The sequence below is a fragment of the Hippopotamus amphibius genome, chromosome 5 (genome assembly GCF_030028045.1).
Source record: "Hippopotamus amphibius kiboko isolate mHipAmp2 chromosome 5, mHipAmp2.hap2, whole genome shotgun sequence".
Lineage (NCBI taxonomy): Eukaryota > Metazoa > Chordata > Mammalia > Artiodactyla > Hippopotamidae > Hippopotamus > Hippopotamus amphibius.
In genome coordinates, this window is record NC_080190.1 from 27784458 (window position 1) to 27801356 (window position 16899).

General features: G+C 45.4%; 1 protein-coding gene across 2 annotated transcripts in view; it reads right to left on the reverse strand.

Annotated features, from left to right (window-relative positions):
- SUFU (SUFU negative regulator of hedgehog signaling) overlaps positions 1–16112 on the reverse strand; it is a 106310-nt gene extending 90198 nt beyond the window's left edge. For both annotated transcript variants that reach the window (XM_057736113.1, XM_057736112.1), the window contains exons 1-2: positions 15747–16112; positions 11453–11587 (exon numbers count right to left, since the gene is read on the reverse strand). In XM_057736113.1, coding sequence (XP_057592096.1) covers positions 11453–11587; positions 15747–15928 — 317 coding nt within the window. In that variant the 5' untranslated portion in view covers positions 15929–16112. The remainder of the gene's footprint in view (positions 1–11452; positions 11588–15746) is intronic.
- Positions 16113–16899: the final 787 nt, after the last annotated feature.

Here is a 16899-nt window from a genome sequence, read left to right on the forward strand (position 1 = left end):
AATTGTAGGCTATCAGCCTACCTAGTACCAGCTACAGACTTTATGAAAGACACCATCCCTAGGGAAACAAAGGTACAGAACACAAGGGCCAGGCCCAGTTAAAACCCACAGAGATGGAGGGACTCATATGTGGACCCCGCACCTACTCAGGGGAACTAACTCACTTAATGGCTTGAGAAGCAACCAAAAGGAAAATAAGCCAGAAAACACTGTCTGAACCCATGATGTGAGAAAAAGGAGTTTTGTGGTCAGGGGTAGAGTGGGGAGGGGGAGGAGGTAAGGAACAAAAACAAAGATATATCACCAGAGAAGAGATACAGATGGCAGGTAAGTATACGAAAAGACGCTCAACATCATGCATCATTGAGGAACTGCAAATTAATACAACAATGAGATACCACTCCACCCCTGTGAGAATGGCTAAATCCAAAAAACTGACAATACCAAATGCTGGTGAGGACACAGAATAACAGAAATTCTTATTCATTGTTGATGGGAATGCAAAATGGTACAGCCACTTTGGAAGACAGTTTGGTAGTTTCTTACAAAGCTAAACATAGTCTTACCACGTGGGTCAGCAATTTTACCCAAATGAGTTGAAAACTTATGTCCACAGAAAACTCACATATGAATGTTTACGGCAGCTTTATTCAAAATCGCCAAAAACTGGAAGCAATCAAGATGTCCTTCAATAAGTGAATGGATAAACTATGGTATATACACACAATGGAATACTGTTCAGTGATAAAAAGAATAAGCTATCAAGCCACAAAAAGACATGGAGGAACCTTAAATGCATATTGCTTAGTGAAAGAAGTCAATCTGAAAAGGCTACATACTGCATGATTCCAACTACGTGACACTTCAGAAAGGGAAAAGTAAAGAAACAGTAAAACAATCAGCGGTTGCCAGGGGTCTGGGAGGAGGGAAGAAAGGATAAAAACACAAAACACAGGGCATTTTTAGGGCAGTGAAACAATTCTGTGTGATACTCTAATGGTGGATACAGAACATGTACTTGTCAAAACCCAGGGAACTATATAACAGAGTGAACCCTATGTTATACAGCAACTTCCCACAAAGGGAGATCAATTTGATGATGGGTGATGCCTTAGAGGGCCAGGACAGGGAGTGGGGGAGGGAGTTGTGGGAGGGAGGGGATATGGGGATATATGTATAAATACAGCTGATTCACTTTGGTGTACCTCAAAAACTGGTACAAGGGTGTAAAGCAAATATATTCCAATAAACAGCTAAAAAAAAAAAAAAGAGTGAACCCTAATGTAAACTAGAGGGCATTAGCTAGTAATAATGTATCTATGCTGAATCAGCAACTGTAACAAATATACCACACTAATGAAAGGGAAAGCACAAGCAAAGGAGAGAAAGGTACAAGAGAACTCTGTTCGCTCTCTGTTCAATTTTCTGTAAACCTAAAACTGCTCTATAATATAAAGCCTATTAATTAAAAAAAATTACAGGAATTAAGATGTTTTAAAAAATGATATGACAGTCTGCAGTGATATAAGGACAGAGGAAAAATATATCCTCTGCAGGGTGACAAGACAACTTTATTTCAGAACAAAAATCCTTCCCACGTTGGCACTGCAGATACCTTGGGTAGAAGGTATGGGTACTCCCAGCTTTGAAGTGTTCCTCATTTCTATATCCCCGCCCCAGAGAGAATAATCAGATAGTCCACACATTCTGAGCAAGATATCCTCTGGGCTGTTGCAATGCTGGGCACATCCCTGACCACACAGGAAGCATGACCATGTGAACCTGACATCCAAGCTAGAAGCATCACCTCTGTACTCTTAAGAGTTGCAGACTTGAGGATTAAGATGGTGAAGTAGGAGGACGTGCGCTCACTCCCTCTTGCAAGAGCACCAGAATTACAACTAACTGCTGAACAATCATCGACAGAAAGACACTGGAACTCACCAAAAAAGACACCCACATCCAGAGACAAAGGAGAAGCTGCAATGAGATGGTAGGAGGGGTGCAATCGCATTAAAATCAAATCCCATAAATGCTGGGTGGGTGACTCACAAACTGGAGAACAGTTATACTGCAGAAATCCACCCGCTAAAGTGAGGGTTCTGAGTCCCACATCAGGCTTCCCAACCTGGGAGTCCAGCAACGGGAGGAGGAATCCCCAGAGAATCAGACTCTGAAAGCCTGCGGGATTTGATTGTAGGACCTCCACAGGACTGGTGGAAACAGAGACTCCACTCTTGGAGGGCACACAAAAAAATGTGCTCACCAGGACCCAGGGAGAAGGAGCAGTGACCCCATAGGAGACTGAACCAGACCTACCTGCTGGTGTTGGAGGGTTGCCTGCAGAGGTGGGAGGGCAGGGGCACTGGTAGCAGGGGTTTTGGGAAGTGCTTATTGCTGTGAGCCCTCCCAGAGTCCTCCATTAGCCCCACCAAAGAGCCTGTGGGCTCCAGCACTAGGTGGCCTCAGGCCAAACAACCAACAAGGTGCGAACACAGCCCCACCCATTAGCAGACAAGCAGATTAAAGCTTTACTGAGCTCCACCTACCTAGCCCTACCCACCATCAGTCCCTCCCATCAGGAAGCACACAGGAGGCTCCTAGATAGCTTCCTACACAAGAGGGCAGACAGCAGTATCAGCAGTATTTCATCTTGTGGAACTGAAAACCACAGCCACAGAAAGATAGAGAAAATGCAAAAGCAGAGGACTTTGTACCAGATGAAGGGACAGGATAAAACCCCAGAAAAACAACTAAATGAAGAGGAGATAGGCACCCTTACAGAAAAAGAATTCAGAATAATGATAGTGAAGATGATCCAGAACTTTGAAAAAAGACTGGATGCAAAGATCAAAAAGTTTACCAAAGACCTAGAAGAATTAAAGAACAAACAAACAGAGATATGCAACACAATAACTGAAATGAAAAATACACTAGAAGGAACCAACAGCAGATTAACTGAGGCAGAAGGGCGAATAAGTGACCTGGAAGACAGAATGGTGATAATCACTGATGCGGAAAAGAATAAAGAAAAAAGAATGAAAAGAACTGAAGACAGCCTAAGATACCTCTGGGACAATGTTAAACGCACCAACATTCGCATTATAGGGGTCCCAGAAGGAGAAGAGAGAGAGAAAGGACCTGAGAAAATACTGGAAGAGATTATAGTTGAAAACTTCCCTAACATGGGAAAGGAAATAGCTACCCAAGTCCAGGAAGTGCAGAGAATCCCAGGCAGGATAAATCCAAGGAGAAACATGCCAAGACATAGAGTAGTCAAACTGACAAAAATTAAAGACAGAGAAATATTATTAAAAGCAACAAGGGAAAAACAACAAATAACATACAAGGGAACTCCCATCAGGTTAACAGCTGATTTCTCAGTAGAAACTGCAAGCCAGAAGGGAGTGGCATGATATATTTAAAGTGATGAAAGGGAAGAACCTACAACCAAGAATACTCTACCCAGCAAGGATCTCATTCAGAGTCGATGGAGAAATCAAAAGCTTTACAGACAAGCAACAGCTAAAAGAATTCAGCACCAGCAAACCAGCCCTACGACAAATGCTAAAGGAACTTCTCTAAGCGGGAAATATAAGAGAAGAAAAGGACCTACAAAAACAAAAACAAAACAATTAAGAAAATGGTACTAGGAACATACATATCGATAATTACCTTGAATGTAAATGGACTAAATGCACCAAGCAGAAGACACAGACTGGCTGAATGGATACAAAAACAAGACCCATATATATGCTGTCTACAAGAGACCCACTTCAGACCTAGGGACACATACAGACAGAAAGTGAGGGGATGGAAAAAGATATTCCATGCAAATGAAAATCAAAAGAAAGCTGGAGTAGCAACAGTCACATCAGAGAAAATAGACTTTAAAATAAAAAATGTTACAAGAGACAAGAAAGGACATTACATAAAGATCAAGGGATCCATCCAAGAAGAGGAGATAACAATTATAAATATATATGCACCCAATATAGGAGCACCTCAATATATAAGGCAAATGCTAACAGCTATGAAAGAGGAAATGCAAGGCAGAAATAGAGACACAGGTGTAGAGAACAAACACCTGGACACCAAGTGGGAAAAGCGGGGAGGGTTAGGGAGGAATGAATTGGGAGATTGGGATACCAAATTGCACACTCTAAATATATGCTGTTTATTGTCTGTCAACTGTATCTCAATAAAAGTTCTTAAAAAATAAAATAAAATTAAAAAAAAAGAGTTGCAGACTTTCTTGGCAACTTACTAAAAATGACTACAGTAAGGCTGCAGAAGCCTTGACTTGAATTTGACACAGAATCCTATCACCTATCCTCTTGCCATTGCCCGGCAGGACTCTTTCTTCTCTACAAAGTTGCTTCAACACCCAGCTCAGTATTTCCCCTGCAAAGCACTTCCTGCTTAACTATTCACACTCCATTAATCCATGATACCTCTGAACTGAGGTGCGTGATAGCAGCAGTGGTCTGAGAGGGGAGCTCCCTCCACACCCCCCGCACAGGCAGAGGAAGGGAAGGGTTAGGACTGCTGGCGTCCAGCTCCAGCATTCCCTGGCTGGGTGGATAAGTTCCTGAACACCTCTGTGCCTCAGCTTCCTTGTAAAATAAGATGAATAATATCTACCCCATGGAGCTATTGCAAGGATTAAATGAGTTTATTTGAAACACTTAGAATGGTGCCTTGCACACAGTAAGAGCTACAAGTAGTCTGCAATTATTATTATATGTTTTGATGAAGCACAGAAGAGCACAGGGTGAGGCTTTGAGCACAGCCTCAGAGGTTCCGAAGTCAGGCAAAACTAAGAGCTGCTCCCAGCCTCACTCCGCACCGTCACCTTCTTTCCCTGGGACTCTGCCATCCCTTACCAAGCAGAGCTTGGGTTTTTCAAGGACAGGAGCTAGGTATGACTTATTGTCCCCTACGCCCATTCAAACACACCACCTTCTCCAGTGTTCTGCCTGTACTGGGACTCAATATAGCTCTGCTGCTGGGGTGTGCTGCACAGCCTGGTGCTCTGTGGAGAGCTCGGCAGCAGGTCAGGCAGCTGCAAAAGTATGTGCAGGGGTGAGGAGACCATTCCCACGGGGCTCAGGCCGGAGAGGACAAGACTTCTCCACACACTTCTTAGGACCAGATATCAGAACAGAGCTACTGAAACAGGAAACATAGTTGACTGGGAGACCTCAGAGGCAGGACAGAGGGATGAACTTAGGAACCAAAAGCCAAAGTCCTGAGGCAGGACCTCTGAGTCAGAATGCTGGGCAAGGGAGATACTGGCAAACCTAGACCCAGAACACAGCAGGTGCGAGGACCAGCATGCCTGGGAAAAGCTGTGGCGTGGAAGATGGGAGTCTAAAAGGGTGGGCTGGCAGGGAAGAATCCTGGGACTGAGAGATCTGATCACATCAAACCCATAAAGGCTTCTGAGTTTCTGCCTCTCTCTGCAGGAAGAGGAGTAAATCTCCCAATGCTGACAGCCTGGTAGTCACTCCTAACTAATCAGGCCTCTAGGACTTCTAAGTCGGTTTCACTGGGTCAGCTCAAGGAATCTCTTCCCAACTGCCCCCTTACCGCTGACGGACTCCTTGACTTGGAGAATTTAGAATCTCCACACCATGAAGGAACAGAGAATCCGTGCTGCAAATGAAATGCTTTACAAAGGATGAAGCCACACACCCACACAGATCTGCTAGGAACCCCACGATGCCTCAGGTCTTCCTGCAGTTACAAAAGAAAAGGACTTCTCAACATTTCAAAATTCAGAGATCTAGGGCTTGAAATCTAGCCCAGAGCAGTGCTTTCGGCCTCAGGGAGAGCTCTATCCCCAATTCTGGCCCTTATTTGCACCCCAGGCTGAGGGCACCCCACTCTTTCCAGGCAGCCCAGGTCCCCTGCCCTTAGCAGAGAGCGCCACCATTTCACACAGTCATCCTGAAACTAAACACCGACACAAAAGACAGAGGGAGGGACCAAGACCTTAGGGAGGCCTGCCTTCCAGTGAACCTACAAACCACTTCTTCAGCCTGCTGTGCCCAGCTAGGGGGAGGATGGGGACCTGCCATTCATGGGTGGCTTAGAGAGGCATTCCAGTTGTCACCCTCCAGAGAGCTTTGAGAAGAAAGCAAAGGCCAAGTAGAGGAGGGACCACACTCCCAGGACAGGTGTGTTATGGCAAAGGCAGAATCTCCACTGGAAACCCCAGTGAAATGGCAGGTTAAAAAGTTCCTGCCAACCAAGCTTTGAGGAAGGCAAATTAGCATTTCCCAACTGCAGGAGACCAAGGCCACACAAAACAACAAGTGGAAAAGTTAATCTGTATCCAGTGTTTTAATAAATAACTCATTCGATGCAGAGCCCAGATGGGAGAAACCCAAAGGGAGAAGGCGGTTCTCCACCAGCCCAGTAGAGGCAGCCACCGGGAGCCAGTCAGCAGCAGTTCCAGGCCCCAAGGGGGCAAGAACAACTGAACAGTCCACGGACATACCTGCCAAGAAGCCAGCGTTTGGGGAGCAGAGCCCAGATCGACCATGGAGGTAGAGCTGAGGTGTGGGCTCTACCCTGTGGAGCTGGCAGCCTGCAGGCCAACACCACACAAAGGCTGTCTTTGGAACCAGCCCGCTGCGTACAGCAGATGACCTGCCCAGTGGAATCCCACCAGGGAAGTCTATCTGAGATCACAAACACACTCCGCAACCAGCCAGCCTCCTGTGCCTTGGTTACACCCCCTGTAGTCTGGGTCTAGGTAGGGCTGCTGGCAGGACCTGGGACAGCCAGAAATCCTCACGGAGAGTGGTGCTGCAGCCCCCTCTTCCACAGCCCTGCAAATACCCGCATTCCAGTCCACAGCTGCCTGGCCACAAGAGAAAGGCCAGAGCTGCAGGCTTCCGACAAGCACTTGGCAGCTGAAGCTCAGCATCTCACACTTCCCAAGCTGGGGTGGAGGGGAAGAGCACCAGGACAGTCTCTGCCGCTAGAGTCAGTTGGGGGTGGCCTTAGGGTTCCTAGAAAAGCATGCTGATCTCCCGTGTGGCTGCCCCGAACTGGAACTTGTTCCATCTCTCTAACTTTAGAAACAGCCTCTTAAGAACCTTTTAATCCAAACAAGTGCTCTCTTGTCCTATTTCCTTTAGTGAATGTGAATAGGTAAAGAACTTGGATGGAACTGGCCAACCCCAGGCTCATCCAATCAGCTTGCTCTTCACCCCTCTCTGGGCTACCAGGGTGGGGCTCCTCTCCTGCTCACTGAAGCAAGCCTTCCAGGAGCAAGAAGAAACGCAGGGGACCCCGACTTCTGCCTGTCCCTGTCCTCAACAAGCTGTGAGGACAAAGAAAGATCTTAATGGGGAAAAGTACACCGTAGGCATTTAATAAATGCTGTTGACTGATTAAAATGGAACGGCAATACAGAATAGTAACTAGGAATACAGGCTTTGGGGTCACTAGAACTGACTGCTAATTTACCACCTCTGCAGTAAGTTCTCTAAGCCTAAATTTCTATATCTATAAGCAAGAGGTAATAAGAATTCTGTATGTCATAGAATTACTATGAGGATAATATAAAGTGATAATTTTATATAAAGAACTTAGCACTAACCTGGAATACAGTAAAAACTGAAAAGAAAAAAAAGTTTGCTTATATTATTACCTTAAAGACAAACAATGCCCTGTACATTCCTTTCTCCCCAATCAGGAGAGAAAGCATAGAGCATTTCCTCTTTATTTTTTACATCTTTTTTTTTTAATTGAAGTATAGTTGATTTACTTGTGTTGGTTTCTGGTATACAGAAAAGTAATTCAGTTTTATATATACACACACACACACACACATTTTTTTTCATGTTCTTTTCCACTATAGTTTATTACAAGATATTTAATATAGTTCCCTGTGCTATACAGTAGGACCTTGCTGTTTATCTAGCATAGAACATTTTCGATGTTAGAAGACCTGTTGCTCTTATTAACTTGCTGTATGGCCTTTGGCAGGCTAGTGTACTTTCTAAACTGTACAATTAAGGGAGATGGACTACATCAGTGTTTCCCATTTGTCTGTGACAATAGATAATACTGAATCATACTTTTAAACAATTCCCTTCTCAACTGTCCTTCAATTTTTCTAATCATAGTTAGGGCCAGGTTCTACTTGGTGTTAGCAGGTCTTTTTAATACCTCACTCATACTTATTAATCTCTTGAACAAAGAGAAAGCTGACCTCAGGCTTAGAATCTTCTGTGGCAGGCCACAGTATTAAGCTAGAATTTAATAACATTGCTTTTTTATCGCTGTGTTTACTTCCATAACTACCTCTAAATTACAGCAAGTGATATTGGTTTCCATATATGGTAGTGATTTAACTTTTAAAAATATATTTATATCAGTTTTTTAAAGGAAGGTTAATTTAAAGAGAACATAAAGTAGGTAATATTCTACAGGCGGCAAAGATTATGAAGGCAGCACTAAAAATTTTGGAAATACTGGGCTAGAAGATTTTGAAAGCTCCTCTCAGTTCCAAAAGTGAATGTTTGTGCCCTAGAGTGTCAGAACGCAGATCTCACCCCAGCCCCTTCCTACAAGGTTCCTCTCAAACTTCACTTCCTCCCTGGAGCTTCTTCCAATCCAGCAGTCTGACTATAAGTCACTCACTCCACTGTGCTCCCAGATCACGTTCTACATCATGGATTGTAGCATTTATTTACTCAGTACTATACCTATCTCTTTACCTTTATCCTCCCTCTACAACATGTGCTCCATGAGACAGGAATTTTGTCTTGGCATCTTATCTCCAAGACATCTATCATGGTGCTCTGTGTCTGGTACAAAATAGGACTTCAGCACTTGATAAATGCAGAATAAATGAACCAAGGCTTCTGCCCTTTTTATCACTGAATGAGAAGTCAAAAGACAGTATAAGAAGAATGTTGCCAGAGACTCATTTGCCATAATTCCAATTTAACACCTCTTAGCACTTAAGCTGGGTGATAGAACACTCACCTTTCTAACCTCAGTTTCAAGCACTAAATTAAATGAGAATCCATGAATCAGTTTTAAAGAGGGCTCACCACATGAAATGTTTGGAAAAGCAAACTTTTCTTCAAGAAACTTACCAGGATCGAGAAGAGACCAGTCACACCAGCACAAGCCCAATTACAAAGGGACTTTTGACTTCTGCAACATAGACCAGAACTGGGTAAATATCCAAGAACATTCCTTCCACGTCCTTCTAGTGGCAGGTTTTAATACCAGAAAATACTAGGCTCGAATGGTGAGGTGAAAGCCCAAGTGGAGGTCTCACTATTGTTATGAATGACATCTGAATATCAAAGTGTTTTATCACATAGAAATGACACACATTTGGGGGGGGGGGGAATACTGCTAAACAAAGAAAGGCCCTTTTTCAGATTCAGAGATTGCCCCTTCTGAAATATCAGACTTTCTCAATTATGTTCTTCATGTCATTTGGGCCTTGGACTCATACCTCATAAGCAGGTAGACTATAAGAATCTTTAGAACACATAGAAAACAGTATTCTTTTAACTGGAATAAATCTGTCAACAAAAAGGTACAGACTAGCTGCACTAAATATCCTCTGCAGGTTCTTTTTTTTTTTTTCTACAGGTTCTTATTAAAAATATAAATTAAAGTCCAGCATAGTCCCTCTACTCCCCGCATCTGTTTGCTATTCTCTCTCCATTATTAATAATGTAATGCAGGGTCTTGATTCAGGCAAGATTAATTCCCTGTTCCCAAAGCCTTCAGCTGACATTGCAATGGATGTGTTTGGAAGGCTATAAAGGCAGGCCCAGGCATTGCTCCTGACACATGATCACTGAGGAGATGGGGCCTGGGCCTGCTAGTTAACAAGAGAAAACAGGAAGTGGGGTTCGGCCTGTGATCAGAGAGGTGGTAGAGCCCAGTGGTTAAGAGCTCAGATTCTAAAGAGCTCAATTCAATCCCAGCTCTTTTACAGCCAAGATGTGTGACTTTAGATAATTCATTTAACGCCTCAAGGGACTCAGTTTCCTCATCTATAAAACAGAGATAACAAAAGAACCTGATAAGATTGTAAAGCATTTGACACAATGAAAGATAGTAAGAACTAAAACAAAGCAAAATAAAAGACTATTATCATCTTCTTCCTCATCATAGCATCATCATCTCCAGAATCAGCCACTTATGCTGAGGCAGGGTAGGAAGAGCCCTGTTACTCTTTCAGTCTACACACACTAAGCAGCCACCACCAAGATACCAAAAAGATGGTGTAAGAGGCAAAAAAAAAAAGAGATAGTATACAAAGCAAAAAACAGAAAAGGATATAGTAGAAATAGAAATCAGCTCTTGCTTAACCACGCTAATGAGGGGGACGGAAAACTACACTTACACTGAAAAAAGAACCCCTCCCTCAAAAGAATTTAGATGGAAAAATTTTTTTTATTATAAATTAGTTTAAAATTATTAGAGGATGTGATACAATCATTTAAGAGGCAATAGAGTACTAAGAGCATGGACTCGAGCCAGACTGCCTGTGTTAGAATCCTGGCTCTGCCACTTCCAATCTGTGTGACCTTGAGCAAATTATAGAATCTCTTTGTGTCTCAGTTTCCTCAACTGTAAAGTGGGGCAAATATTAGTACCTACCAGTATTTTAGGGTTGTGGTGAAAATAAAATCAGTTAATACATCTACATATAAAGTGATTAGAAGAGTACCTGGCTCATAATCAATGCTTAACAACTGTTAGCTTTTATTATTGTTGTTGCTGCTATTTTTTCAGCTGACAATGTTTATTAACTTAATATTAAAATGTGTTTAAATTCAGTGACTATAGAGGAAAGTAGGGGAGGTAGGTAGAAGTGTTACAGGGCAGCAAATGGAAGAAAGACTAGGATAAAAAATGTACTGCAGCTGACCTGAACACAGATAACTGCAGGTTAAAAGGAAGTAGGTAAGATCAACAGAGGGATGGAGATGGATGTAGTCATGATAAAGCATGTAGAATAAAATGTTAATTGTAGAATCTAGGTAGTGGTATATGAGTGTTCACATTCTTTCAACTTTGTTTCTTGTTTAAAATTTTTCATAATAAGCTAGAGGGAGAAAAAGGAAGTAGACCTAGAGGAATCAAACCAAGTTCTGGGTCACAGATGTGCTGCCTGTCCTCTGAGCCCAAACATCAGAACAGGCTTGGAAAAACCTGATGGTTTTGGAACTCTTGCTCATCATCGACACTTTCTTGCACCAGATGAGCACAGCTCAGGTGCTGACCTGGACCACCTGGGCACAGGTAGATACAGGCAGAGGGCAGAAACCCAGATGTTCTACATAAGAAATGCCAACCTCAAGGGACTATGACATTATCACCCCTGCTCAGGAAAACCTCAGAAATAAGGCCCAAGGCTAAGAAATAGGGAGGTGGAAGGGCAAGTGAACACACTCACTCATGGACTCTGTTGTCGCCATAGAGATCGCTCAGGCCAAAGCTGATGTAGTGCCAGTGCTCGGGGATGTTGGCTGAAGGGCTCCCCACATTCCTGTACATGCTAACATAGTCCAAGGGGTCTGGGCCACCCAACCTGCAAAAGGAAAAACACAGCGTGAGCCTGAAAGCCGACAATGCAAAGCTAAGGGGCTCTGCCTTATAAACCTAAAGGCCCCATCCTGGAGGAACCTGGGGTAAAAGATAACTAAAGGGAGACCACACCTCTCTACAATAAGACCAAAGGATGGGCAGCTAGAGGCAGCCCAGTTCCACAAGCACAAGAGGCTCCCTCCTCCTATCTCCAACAGGTAGAACCTCTTTCAGAAATAAAACAGACTGAGTGGCTGCCGCTTTGGTTTCCTCCTGTTTCAAGTTACCAATTCCAAGTGGGATTGGCAGGGATTCTCTCTCTTCCACGGTGCCTATAAAGAAGTGCCTCAGTCAATCAACTGGGCTCTGTTGAAAGACCATCCTGAGCATCCCCAATGGGCATTGTTACTGGAAGCAGAGGCTCAGCTCCACTCCTGCCTCTTAGACAGCTAATTCCTGAAAGACTATATTGTGCCCTATGTTAATTACAGTTTGTTCTAAACAGACCCAATGCCTCCAGACCCCAGCCCGCATCCCCCCAGACCAAAGCTGGTCTTTTATCATGCAAGTGACAAAGGCCAAACTTAGGCTAGCTCAGCTCTGCACAGAGAACTGCAGCAGGAGCCAGAATGAGCCCTGTGAGCCCTTCCATCTGGAAGATGATCCCAGGAGGCTGCTGCCTCAAAGGCAGGGCCAGAACATTAAATGATTTGGGGCCTCTGAGAACGACGTTAGACTTTCCCCATAATCCCAACAGAGAGGCAGTTGAGGAAGAGATTCAGTCATTAGCTCACTCTGAGGATTTAATTCAATAAGGATTCCCTTTAGTAATTAGTGCTCTTTTTTTAAAAATCCTGCTTTTCTTCAGAATGGATAGGGAAGCATGGTAGACTTGAGAAACAGACTAAATGGAAACCTTCAGCAGAAGTAAGTCTGCATTTAGCCTACAAACGCTGCACTTGAGCTGCTCGGACATCTGACTGTTCCACAGACTGCAAAAACTTTTCCTGCCCCTGGGACAATGATGGGGTACACTTTGCATTTGGGATCGTACGCTGAAGGAACGCTAACAACCAAATAAAAGACATGTTACATGTATGTGATCCCAGCAAGCATGCCAGTACCATGCAATTCAAACATTATTTAAAACCAGTAGGTCTGGTTTCACCCTCTTCTGCCAGGACATTATTTGCCTTTAGTAGAAATCCTTCTTCTCTGCTAGGAAATGCTAAGTTATTCATAGGACTTGAAAGAAAGTCTCTACAAATAGCTTAGAATCTCAACTGAGTGGATTAGGAAAAGGGACAAATCTCCATGTCTTTCCTTAACTCTGCTTTCACCAACTCATTTGACTAACTCCACAACCAGCTGGATTTAGAAACGTCTGTCAGGGAAAAGAGGAAAGAAAGGGTGGCTAACCCCTGGAAGGACCTCATGATAACTACAGAACCCTGGACCAAGTGGGAATGATTACAGGCTCCATAACTGCTCCAGTTTCCTGCTGCAGATTCCCAGTCCTGCGCATCCTTCAGTCTAGGTCCATCCAGCAACAACTGGCAAAACTGCATCCACTCTGCCATGCTCCATCTACCACACCCCTGGCAGCCCTCTTTGTAGCCAAATCTCCCAGAGGGTATTTCATCAAAGAGAGAGGCTTTACCTTAAAACTCCAACTGCAGAGAATGACCAAGAGTTAGACAAAATCAGCCTCGTCTCTAAGCATAGAGTGTTCTGCTCTACTTACTGATGGGAAACCTGATGGGAAGCAGATGAGTATGTGGAAAATAATCATATTTTGCACTTAGAAAAAGGTGTTATCCCAGGACCCAGATCATCCCTCAACTTAAGTCCCTGAACACCTGACTTCACTGCACATGGAGGCTGCCAGAGTAGAGTGGCCCCAGGGCACTGGCTCTACTTCAGTTCCCTGATCACCAAAGTTTCAGCTTTCAGCCAGGATGTCCCTGTTGGCTAGGGACCCCTAGTCAAAGAGCCACCCTTCTGTCACAACAAAAAGAATCCCAAGGTACCCTAGACCACAGCCAAACAGCCTCAGTCAGCCATCCTGCTATGAACATTGAAGAGGGCTTGTAGGATCCCAAATGTGAGGGTTATCAGTGAGTTACTTTCAGGATCTTAATTATGTAACCCCCTCCAAATCTTAGAACCAGTCACTCTCATCTATTTGTGCACCTGGGCAGCATTTCTAATTCCACAAAGTGCTATGCAATCCTTTTTATTTATCATTAGATGCTGGCCCATCTTTAAATATAAGTCCTGACCCGTTTAATAAACTTGCAACAAGACAGAAAAAAAAAGGTTCTGGGGGGGTTGGGGGGATGGGGGGGAAATAAAGGGTTCCCAAGCCAGGCTTAGTGCTTTGTACCAGTTCGATACCTTTTACACACAACTCTATCCTTCATGGCCACTTGGGTGACATAATAACAGTTGCCCAAGTCTGAGTAGGGATTTCTTCTTATACTCAAATGAGACCTGAACAAACAGCATGGCGGCAGCAGGTCCCCTTTTTCTCATGATACATCCTAATAGAGTCCATCACTATACATATCTAAATACAGTGGTACAATATATTTAAATATAGGTGATTAAGTTATCAAGAGCTGCTTTGTACTCAGAAGCTCTCTTCAAAAACTCCTCTCAACCAAATAACAGTGTGCCTGCCAGAGAGAACTGTACCGCTAGCCACACCTCCTCCTGGCTACCAGACACTGGCAGGCTGCTCCTGTGGCTCTCCCTAAGGAGCAGGTGGCTGCTCCCCAGGCCCTTCACACTGTCAGCTTCTTCACAACCTCCCATCGACACAGGAAGCTGGCCTCAGCCCTACACAGCCTAGCTTCTGCCTTCTCCAGAAGAGGTTGTCATGGAGGAAAAAGAGTCAGTCCTAAAGGGAAAGGTAACCAGCAAAGACATCCACTCTATTCACTTCCTCCTTTGGGTGTACCTCCCCTTTGGCGACACCCCAAGCAGCTGCCTGAACAGTCTTTCAGGAGCCAATGCAGGGACTCATCTAACAGAGTGCCTGCGTGAATGTGGTTTTGGACAGATTCAACTAATTCTCCAGAAAGACCATGAAGACGAGTCCTCATGACACCGGCCTTGCCCAGAGGCGGCAGGAAGAGACAAGTTGCAAAAGGAATGGGAAACTAGAAAAGACCATTCCCTCCCCAGGGCCAGTCCACCTGTACACACATTTGATCTTAACAGAGCTACTTGAGGGTTACCCTCAGGTTCCCTGAGGAACTGCTGCCTAAATCTGGAAGCTCTGGACCACAAAGCTCCTCTTAACATCTCACTGTAGGATCCTCCGTGTCTGAGTCCTAGGTCTTCATTATTTACTGCAGTCTCCTTAATTCTGTGCCAAACCATGGATCTCCCTGACCCTGCCTGCCTGTTCTAGCCAGTGACCTAAAGCAAAGCAGCTGCAGAGCCAGAGGAAGCTCTGCACGGAGAAAGAGAACTGTGCAGAGTAAGCAGAAAGTTTATCAGGAAGAGTTGTTCCACCAAACTTCAAACGCGAAAGCACTGCACTTTATATGAATGTCTGAGCTCATCGGGAAGGTATCAAAAAGAGACCTCCTCCTCATCCCTTCGCAAGCACAACGTTCACAACTTGCTCCCCTCCTAACCCACGGACCCACACCCGCCCCTACCCTGTGCAGTCTCGTGCCCTCTGAGCTCCTCCAGCCGCGCGGCTCCAAAGCCTTCTCAGAGGCTCCCCAGGCCCCGCCTCGCCCCCCCCCCATCCCACTTCAGCCTCCCCCCACCCCTTGGCTTCCCCTCGTCCACTAATGACCCCCTACAGGCGCCCCCTCCTTTCACCACGTTTACAGTTCCTTCTCTCCTATCGTTCCCCCCCACCCCGCTCCTACCCACACCCCCAATTCACTCTACTCTCCTAATCCCAGTTAACCCTTCATCCCCCTCCTCCCTCGCTAACCCTTCGCTACCCACAGGCTTCGTTAACCCCTTTGTCCCCATTCCTAACTCGAGCCTTAACTTCTTCCCTCGCAGCAGGAAACCCTTCTTCCGAGTGCTTTAACCATTCTCCTTCCCCCTCTTATTCCCCCGCAAATTACTTCTCCCCCAGCGCTTTAACCCTTCGCAGCCCGCCCCTGTCCGACTCCCCGCGGCCCAAGGCATACCAGTACTTGACGATAGCGGTAACCTGTAGCGGATTCGGCTGGTCTGGGTAAAGGCGGCGGCACTCTCCGTAGATGGCGTGCAGTCCCGGGGGGAAGAGTGAGGCGAAGGCCGGAGGGGCAGTAGGGCCAGGGGCCGGGGGCGCGGTGGGGCCGGGGGCGCCGCTAGGCCGCAACTCCGCCATCGGGGCGCGTAGGGTGCTGGGGGGACCGGGGAGGGCAGACGAGGGAGAGAGCACTGACGCGCCAGCAGGCGAACTCCCTGGGTGCGACTCCCGAAGCGATGGGGGCTGCAGCGAGGTCTAGGCTCCGCGCCTGCGCAGGGCACACCGTCCACCCAGGCCGTCGCCGCGGCAGAGACGGCCAGAGGGTGCCTCGGGGGCCGCGGGGCGCTCAGTGGGGCGGAGCGCCGGCGTGCCCTCTTCCGGCATCCATTGGCTAGTGTCTGTGCCAGTCACAGGTGGGGCGGGCTTGAGTTGACAATAGATCCCGCCTCTCTCTCCCAGGGTTGGGAGGTTTGTCCCAAGGCTCTTGGCCTCCCCCTAGTGTTAGGAGGAACCCAGGTTTAAATAGGGATATTGGGGCATCCTTCTGAGGTTCTAGCGTCCCATGAAAGCACTGGGAAGTGCGCCGATAAAGGACTCGTCACTGTTACACTGACACGTTGCTCAGAAGGATTTAAACATAAATTTGACAATAAATTGATTCATTCGTCCATGTAGCATTAGTTTTAATAGATTATAAGTCTAAATATTTCCCACCGTCTTTGAATATCCAGTGACCATACTGACTGACACTAACACCGCCAAATTCAGGGGTCATATGTTGAAATACCTATTTTGGAGTTCTGTCAGAAAGTAACAAGACTTAAATTAGGGCCACTTAAATAGACTTGGTGATTATTTTTATTAGAGTATAGTTGCTTTACAATGTTGTGTTAGTTTCTGATGTACAGCAAAGTGAATCAGTTATAGGTATATGTATATCCACTCTTTTTAAGATTTCCTTCCCATTCAGGTCACCAGAGATCATTGAGTAGGGTTCCCTGTGCTAAACAGTAGGTTCTCATTAGTTATCTATTTTATATGTAGTAGTGTATATATGTCAATCCCAATCTCCCAGTTCGTCCCACCTGCCCCTTCCCCCCTTGATAACC